General features: G+C 41.7%; 2 protein-coding genes across 3 annotated transcripts; both read right to left on the bottom strand.

The window, feature by feature from the left end:
• Positions 1-501: 501 nt before the first annotated feature.
• On the bottom strand, positions 502-4,626 carry gig2o (grass carp reovirus (GCRV)-induced gene 2o). Of its 2 annotated transcripts, none has more exons than XM_029664153.2 (2): positions 4,536-4,626; positions 502-2,318 (listed from the first exon to the last, which is right to left on the bottom strand). In XM_029664153.2, the coding sequence occupies exon 2, from the start codon at positions 2,307-2,309 to the stop codon at positions 1,671-1,673; it is 639 nt and encodes a 212-aa protein (XP_029520013.2). In that variant the 5' UTR covers positions 2,310-2,318; positions 4,536-4,626; the 3' UTR covers positions 502-1,670. The 2 variants fall into 2 exon arrangements, with proteins under 2 accessions (XP_029520013.2, XP_029520011.2); XM_029664151.2 differs by lacking the exon at positions 4,536-4,626 and adding an exon at positions 2,460-2,565.
• On the bottom strand, positions 4,034-5,738 carry LOC115131998 (mitochondrial import inner membrane translocase subunit Tim8 A-like). The gene is given in 3 exon segments (XM_029664154.2): positions 4,034-4,641; positions 4,644-4,736; positions 5,516-5,738. Coding segments are annotated over 3 exon segments (276 nt in total). The 5' UTR covers positions 5,621-5,738; the 3' UTR covers positions 4,034-4,563.
• Between the last annotated feature and the right edge of the window lie 3,796 nt (positions 5,739-9,534).

Genomic DNA, 9,534 nt, shown 5'->3' with positions numbered 1-9,534 from the left:
TGTAAATAAGAATTTGTTAACTGACTTGCCTAGTTAAATAAAAATATATCAGGCAGGACAGCACTGAATGAGAACCATTGACTTGGAGAGTGGTCAATTAATCAGCTACCAAAAAGTAAAGCTCACGTTCAAATATATTCGAAGTTGATATTTCCGCCTATTAACAATTTTTGCAGTAAACAACCATCCATTTCATAAAATTGGAGACATTCGATAAGGAAAAACATGGTTTTGCTGTTACTCCCCATTTACAGGTATCTCACAAACGAAATCCCATTCATCCCCCCAGGCATGCAAACTGGCCCCGATAGTGTGGGTTGTGCTGAAAGGACAGCTCCGCTGATCGGCAAGGGATTACCCTCGTCTATGGTGGTCAGGGCAAATTTCGTGTTGCTGAAGGACAGATCTACCAAGGGCAAACTTGGTTTATATCACAGCTGCAGTGCTAACCTCAAGCAAATATCATATTTTAAAATCAAACAAACACAAATTAGGCTAATCAACAGTATTTGGGTTGTTTATAGTTTATATCAGAGACAAACTATTGCGTTTTTGTTCATGACACTCTGCATTTTTACATATAGTTCCACTGTAAAACAAATTGGGACATATAAACTTACCGCAAACGATTTGAAATTGTCATAATTGATCTTCTCGAGGCTCTATTGAGTCTATTGACTCTTCAATGACATTTATTTACTTCCTGGTTCCCATGGAGCCATCTTGCTCTATTCTCTGAAACAGGTGTCCATGACGTTTACAGTAAGTACCGCCACCTACTGAGGTGAAGGTGCACCTAACCAGATATATACACACACTGTAGGACTGCGCCCGGCTAATGCCGCGTTCACGTGCCAGTCATAACTAGGAAACTTTGAAATTTCCAATTTACTAACCGGTTGTAGTCATAAACGATTAGCTAACTAATCGGACATTTCCGAGTTTCCTAGTTCCGACTAGCAGGCTAACGCGCATATCTCCCGGCACTTCGTCATGATGACCCATGAAGTATATGTCCTGTCCATTGGTCATCAGGCGGAGAAACTTGACAAGACAGTCTGAACACACGCTTGTTCATTGACTGATACCGCGTTCACGTGCTTATCGGAACTAGGAAACTCTGAAATGTCCGACTCGCTAACTGATTAGTTTTGCCCAGTTCAGCGAGTCGGAAATGAGTTTCCTAGTTCTGACTAGCACGTGAACGCGGCACGAGAAACAGCTGTATCCGTCAAATATTACACATTTTCCTCGTTTGATATTAGTGCAGCCTATTAGGAAACTAAGTAGCCTAGGCTGGCTTCTGTATGGTCCATTTAAAAATTTAAAAAAGCATAGCCTTTACCGTATATAACATGCAAAAGAATTAGGCTACAACAAAACGTCCAATGTAAATTCTTAATTTGACATAATGACAAGTTGTTTTCCCATGTCGGCCCTATATATTGCTTAATTTGTCTAATACAATTGAAACTTTATTTAACCAGGCAAGTCCGTTAACAAATTCGATCCCAATACAATTAGGTTGCAATGATTACACAAAATACATTAAAACATGACATCGACAACAAGCTTAATTTGAAAATGGTATGCAAGGTCACATTGGGTGATGGGTCAAAAGCGAGACAGGCCACGCAAAGTAGGACTAGTTGTTTGTGCAAGTAGCCTTGTTACTTGTTGCACATATGCTTCTTCTGAAAGGGGCAAATCTGTTTGGTGCATGTCCAACAGCTTTGGATAGGGTGAGACCCAGTGTTTGAGGTATTCTGGTGGCACTGGCTGCACCCGTCTTTTGCGCCATGGTTATTCATGCCGCGTATTTGCTTTCGGAGGTCCCAGCGCGTTTTATCGTCCAGACAGCAGGCCACATCCACCACCACAATCCGGGCGGGATCCCAGACGCAATCCTCTTCTCGGCCAGATTTAATAGCGGTAATGCCACAGTTTGGTGGCACCCAGCAACTGTCGTAACCATTCTGGTGCCATGACTTCTGAAGCGGATGGTTATCAATGTCGATCTTCTTCACCTTGCCAACCCGCACCTTTAACTTCAACACTACGGCTTCCTTCTTGTCAGCATTCAGCGGGTAACACTTTGCTTTGTCGATATTACGGCTCACGTAGACCCCCGATCCCAACATTCCATCGCTCGAGCGTTGGAACCCACTGGTGATAATACGCTGGACATTCTTGAGAAACGTGCCATGGTACATGGTGTAAACTTTCTCGTCTTTGGGCTTCTCGCCTGCATGGAGCTTCTTCTCCTCAATTGCAGTCCAGCCAGAAAAAGTGATCTCTTCTAGGTCCATAGTCGGTATCTGTGGAAGTTATATTTATTTAGTCCAAGACAAAAGGTAGCCTTATGGAGGGCCAAATATATCACGTAATCATATCCTAATAAAATACCCAATTGACAATGCCAAGTACACAGTCAAATACATTCTAAACGCTATACGAACCTGTTGAAAGTACAGTCAAATATAAAGTCGAGGCTATTGCAACGCATAGGATCACTTTACTTTCACTTTTGATTCTCTAGTATGTCCTGTTATACAAACCTTTCTTTTATTTTCCATTCAAGTTCTTAAAGTGACACACACCCCTCGGCATGTCATGCACGTAGCCAGCCAATAAAGCCTATTTATTCTTCAATAAACTATGTAATCGTTTCAACAACAAAAACTTAAAATGATCATAAGCTAGTCAAATGTATTCCACAATACATGCACAACTGCCGCCTTCTGTCCTTTTAAATCCCCACGAATAAAGGGTCTACTCAACCATGTTCTTACTCAGTTTTAATTTCATTCAAACCTGTCATCACCCTTTAGATTGTAGGGTGAAGAAGTACATGTTGACCATTCCCTAGTTCTTTCTCATCTCATGGGCGCACTCATTTTGCACCCCCGTGGACTCCAAACTGCGTAAGCGTTACATGACCTACAGCATGGTCAAGCAAGTTAATGTTTCCGACATTTTAGGACAACTAAACAACTATTGATTTAGAACCACAGAGAGTTACTGCAAGTAGCAAAGAAAACAGGAGCTGCCTCCACTATTACAGCACCATTTCAACATCATCAAATCACCTATGCTTAGCCTAATACAGTGACAACTAAAAGATAAGGAAAACAATTTAGGCCAACCAACTTACGCTAAATATGTGGCTTTCCATGGTTCTGATGTGTGTCTGTGTGTGTGCATTCATGCAAGTAGAAAAAAACATGTTGACTCACCCTACTTGTAGAGAAACGTCAATACCACTATCTTTTCGTTCATGTTGACAAAACAGTCTATGATTCTGTCATACAGTACACTTTTTTTGTTGTTGTATGCTACCTGGCTAAAATTCTTGCCTGATAGCCTAACTTCCTTTCATGGGCAACGTTAGCTAGTTAACATTAGCCTTCTACATTTGGCTAAATATTGAACTTCCATCCACTCAGGCCAGGGGTACAATGTATGAATTTATGGTGGGATCAGAATCGCCGTTATAGTCACTGGTCAGTACAGAGAATTAAGTAAAACCACTAATCCCTATAGCCAATCATGGCTAATTTAAGCTAGCGAGCCACCAGAGACAACACAACGAGATGCAACAATTCAAGTTGTTTTAGTCAGACATATTTTATGTCAATGTGATGTGTTTGGAGTGAAGCCAAATCCAATCTGGCTTCCCTTGACATTTTTGGTGCACCAGGACCATTCACAGTTGAGTTCACTCAGTTTAGCTCAACACTGATTGGCTATTATTTTATACTTTTTATTTTTTTAATCAATGGAGGCCAAACGCTCGCTGGCTTTTCTTGTATTCAATGCTACGGGTGGCCACAACGTCATACTATTTTTGAACAGACAGCATCAGATAGATGGCCTACACATACAGAGAGACAGAAGGGTTCTGCTTCGGACGTCAAGTGCTTACTCCACTCACCCAGGCAACAGCCAGGGGACTGGGCAATGCAAAATGAGCTCACCCTATAAATTCACAGAGTGATGTTGCCTTAAAATAAAGAATTTCCCATCTGGCTCATTGCTCTTCAGGCTATTCCTTTTATTGACATGTTCAAAGCAGAGCAATGAATACCATTAAAGATCCCACATTAGAACTCCGTAACATGATGCACAGTCAAAAGGCCTGCATCATTACAGATAACAATTTTTATCCAACAGCAACATGTTTATGTGCAATGTGTTGACCTACGTGTTAAAAAGGTATCTATGTCCTAATCTGTTTGTTTTGTACATGTCTGATGTATTTATGTTGCCTGTTTTGTGTATAATGTGTCCATGTTCACCTGCCAAGGGACTACAGATGGAAAGTAGCTATTAGCTAAATCTGGTGCGACATCATTTCTCAGTGCTATGAGACTTATGTTTTTGTTGTGCATTGTCCCTGCCAAATAAACATAATAAAAATAAAAATGGATCAGCATAGTCATTGAACAAGATGATAATCGTTGCACAGGTCCTTTGATCTTGTCCCTGAAGTGTTGAGTCTGGCTCAGTGACTGAATGAATGAATGAATGCATACCCCTTCTCTTCATCTTCTCCCTGCTGAGTCAATGCATGCACCCTTTCTGCGCCATATGAGTAAAGCGGTTTGTGATGGTGAGGGTGGTGTCAATGAAGCGCTCACACAGCAGCCAGCCAGGCACGTGTCGGTCCGGGAGTCCAGCTTGCTGCTCGGCTTATCCATGCATTTGTCCCAGCACACATCGGTGAAGGTGTGCACCTACAAGAAAGAAGAAACCGCCATAAACACAACACAAGATAAGTCTAATGTATTTAAAAGTATTACGCAATAGCTCACCTCCAAATAGTTATCTTTGATTATACTGTCTAATAGTAAAGGAATACCATATAACCTTGAGAAAATAACTACATTTAAACATTTCAGTTTCACAAATGGGAATAGACAGGATAGAGGAATACTAAATGATCTGACTTTCAACCACTTTTACGTCCAGAAAATAATAGGGAAATGTATTTGGGAGTGAACTAGCGAACTATCCCCAGTTTTCAAACCCAGAGGCGCAACATCGCGAGACTTACGGGAACTCTTGCGAAACAGACAAAACTGACCAGACCAGGGTTTGAGAAGTAAATGAGAAGTTTTTATTTTATTTTTATCTTCCTTAGTTTTTAATTTTCTCGAAATCTAAGACAACCTAGACTCTAGCCAATGGTATTACTCCAAACGGACATGTTTTCTTTTTCGTTTAAAACGACTTTATATCGAAGGAGTGTCTTTGATTTGATGGCCTGCACATGCGCAGTTTGGCGCGAGACGAACGTTATACCCAATTACGTACCTATTAGTATTATTTATATATTTTTTACTCATTTTTCTGCACAATTTCTTAATCCTACGCATCAGTTTAGCTAGCCAACGTCGCCTAACAACTGTGATCGGGGATTTATTGGAAAAGCAGTTTTAGCCTATCTTCATACTGTAGTGTCTTTGCTATCATTTTAAGATAGCTAGCTATCTTAGTAGTTACATTTAGCTACCTGTGCTTCAAACTGAGCTTTCTGTTGCTCGACTGCTATCATCATCTGAAGTTCCGAGGCCTCAGCATTTTCAGACGCACTGGCAGAGGACTGGTCAAAAGCCATATTATCGATCAAGATATTATGAAAAAATGTAACGTGCAAGAGTCCGACAGAAAGCACTACTCTGCTACAACGGCATATGTTCAATCAATACCGGAAGTAAACCGGAAAAGTCGATCTGACAACACCTTCTTGTTCTTCTTCTTGTTCTGCTTGTTCTTCTTCTATGAGGTTTAACGGCGGTTGGCATCCAATTTGTTGCATTACCGCCACCTACTAGACTGGACTACAACTCCCTTATACTTTACTTGAAATAGAAAAAATTACTAAATAAATACCCTACCATCTACCACTATACGCACTAATTTCAAAATTATATAAAATAAAATGAACACCACCCTACTCCACTAATTAAATGTATGTATTCCTGCCTCATGCCATAACTCTTAGACTGTTTCTTCCTTTATGCCACCCAACTTCCTCAACAGTAAAATTGTTTTAAGTTGCATGGTTTAAAAAAACAGATTCACCACTTAACACATCCTGTAACTCTTTTGCTGCAAAGTCTTATTCACCCAAATACCTCTCTGCAAGCTGCCACCACAACCTCAATTTTCTGAGACTTCCGATCCATCCCTGCAGTACAATTAATAACCATTGCTATAAATGCTAAAAATCCAATCTTACTGAAACTTATTTCACTTTTTGGCCTATCCCTCTGTACTGGTATATCTCTACTACTCTCACCACTCCTACCCCTTAACCCATCTTCCTCTACTTTCTTCACCGCCTCAAGCATATGACAACTTCTGCTCTACTCTAACCCTGGAAACCTCAACCTGCCTCTCTCGCACAGGACATTTCTGAACCCCAGCCCAATGGGCACCCCTACAATTAACACATTCCACTACTTTCCCCAATACAACACATTCCTTTGTCTAATGCCCTTCTGCACATTTCTCACACCTTGGAACCTCCCTCCTACACACTGCTGCCACATGCTCATAAGCTTGACACCTGTAACATCTTAACGTATTTGGCACATACACTCGTACAGGATAACGTATATATCCTAACTTCACTTTGTCAGGCAAAGACTCAACTTCAAAAGTCAAAAGAACAGACAATGACTCTTCTGTTTCCCCGCTCTCGCCACCCTGTCTGCGTCGCATCAAACGACAAGCATCACAAACACCGGGAATCTTTGACCTCAACTGGTCAACGTTTATATCTACTGCTACCCCAGTTATCACTCCTTTCATTGGTGCCTATCTCTTGAAAACGAAACACTTCACTTACCCTCATTTGTTTTACTTCAAGTGCATTCTTCCTCTGCCCAACTGAAACACAAACAATTATCACTAGACCACTTCTAGTTACCCTCACCGATTCCACATGACCCAACTCTTTTTTCACCCACCGTGAAACCATAAATGGATCAGCCAAAAGGCAAGAGTCCACTTTTTCCATAAACTTCACTCCTACTGTCACAGACTCTTCATCCTGATCCTCATTGCATACATCGGTCTCTGATTACTTTACCGCAACTACCACCTCCGATACTTCACCCTCATTCACTTCAATTTCTCCTCCTGTCTTCTCCCTCTGCTTACACTTTCTACCATTCTTCTTTAACAAACCCTCTCCCTTTTTCCCACCATTTTTATCTGACTCTAGCTCATCCTCTTCATCCCTCACCCGCTTAGACCTCTTCTCCCTCTCTTTTTCCCTCCATTCCTCCTCCATTTGTCTCGGCATTGCTTTCCACATGCAAATAATTAACACAAAGCATTTTTTATTTATTCATTTTTATTTCACCTTTATTTCACCTTTATTTAACCAGGTAGGCCAGTTGAGAACAAGTTCTCATTTACAGCTGCGACCTGGCCAAGCGACAAAAACAACAACACAAAGTTACACATGGGAAAAAAAAGTACAGTCAATAACACAATAGAACATTTGTATACAGTGTGAAGTAGGGAGGTAAGACAATAAATAGGCCATAGTGGCAAAGTAATTACAATTTAGCAATTCACACTGGAGTGATAGATGTGCAGATGAGGATGTGCAAGTATAAATACTAGTATAAATACTGGTGTGCAAAAGAGCAGAAAAAAACAAAAAACAAATATGGGGTGAGGTAGGTAGCTATTTACAGATGGGGCCTGTACAGCTGCAGCGATCTAAGCTGCTCTGACAGACGATGCTTGAAGTTAGTGAGGGAGATATAAGTCTCCAACTTCAGTGATTTTTGCAAATCGTTCCAGTCATTGGCAGCAGAGAACTGTAAGGAAAGGCGGCCAAAGTAGGTGTTGGCTTTGGGGATGACCAGTGAAGTATACCTGCTGGAGCGCGTGCTACGAGGAGCTTTACCTAGCAAAGACTTATAGATGACCTAGAGCCAGTGGGTTTGACGACGAATATGTAGCGAGGACCAGCCAACGAAAGCATACACGTCTCAGTTGTCGGTAGTATATGGGGCTTTGGTGACAAAAAGGATGGCACTGTGATAGACTGCATCCAATTTGCTGAGTAGAGTGTTGGAGGCTATTTTGTAAATGACATCGCCGGATCGGCAGGATAGTCAGTTTTACGAGGGTATGTTTGGCAGCATGAGTGAAGGAGGCTTTGTTGCGAAATAGGAAGCTGATTCTAGATTTAACTTTGGATTGGAGATGCTTAATGTGAGTCTGGAAGTTGAGTTTATAGTGTAACCAGACACCTAGGTATTTATGGTTGTCCACATATTCTAGGTCAGAACCTTCCGGAGTAGTGATGCCAGGCAGGCGGGCAGACAGACAGACGGGCGGGCGGGCGGGTGCGGGCAGCGATCGGTTGAAGAGCATGCATTTTGTTTTACTAGCGTTTAAGAGCAGTTGGAGGCCACGGAAGGAGGGTTGTATGGCATTGAAGCTGGTTTGGAGATTTGTTAACACAGTGTTCAACGAAGGGCCAGATGTATACAGAATGGTGTCGTCTGCATAGAGGTGGATCAGAGAATCACCAGCAGCAAGAGCGACATCATTAATATATATAGAGAAAAGAGTACCCCATACAGGCGCCAGCTTCCCGTCGTCCCAAGACTCTCCTCAGCCGCACCTCTGACATCACTTGTAACTTTGCTTCCATTTGATTTATTTACACATTTTTACCATGATGCATTCAATACATATTACATTTTATAATATCATAATGTGCCTTTCATAGTCTTAGTTTCTCAAATGTTGAAAAAAAAAGTTTACAGCACAGTAGATGGCAGCAGAGATCTTCACAAAGAAGACACGAGCTGATGGGTGCGTTCCAGACCAAATACACAAAAAAGTATACAAAGTCTTCAACTGCGCAGGCCTGCGAACCTCCACCAACTGTAAAGGCCAGTTTATACTTCGTCTAACGACATGTCTGTAGACCATTAGAATGTGACAAGTATCGCTGGTCAAAACAACATGTTATTTATACTCCGGTGGAATGTCTGTAGACCGTGACTCAACTGTCAGACATGGAAAAAGTTTGAGACTAAGTCTCTGGGACTGTCTGGATGTCACGACCTCCGCCGAAGTCGGCTCCTCTCCTTGTTCCGGCGGCGTTCGGTGATCGACGTCACCAGCTTTCTAGCCATCGCTGCTCCATTTCTCATATGTCCATTTGTTTTGCCTTGTTCCATACACACCTGGTTTTCATTCCATAATCACACTGCATGTATTTAGTCCTCTGTTCCCCTCCATGTCTTTGTGTGTAATTGTTTCGTGTTAAGTGGTTATCGTTAAGCGCCAGTCTGGGTTTTCATGTTTCCGTGTTTTTTTTGCACACGGTTTGTTTATTTTGTAATACAGTGTCTTGTACTGAACATTTATCGCGCCTTACACTTTTTGCCCTGTGGGCTGGAGGTTTCAAGAAGCTGTGTTCTCTACTGCCATAATAAAGTGTGCGCTTGTTCAATACTCCCTGCTCTCCTGCACCTGACTTCTCCACCAGCG

The sequence above is a fragment of the Oncorhynchus nerka genome, linkage group LG7, assembly GCF_034236695.1.
Source record: "Oncorhynchus nerka isolate Pitt River linkage group LG7, Oner_Uvic_2.0, whole genome shotgun sequence".
NCBI classification, from domain to species: domain Eukaryota; kingdom Metazoa; phylum Chordata; class Actinopteri; order Salmoniformes; family Salmonidae; genus Oncorhynchus; species Oncorhynchus nerka.
Note: the sequence above shows the minus strand (reverse complement) of the source record. Positions and strands in the feature narration are given on the sequence as shown.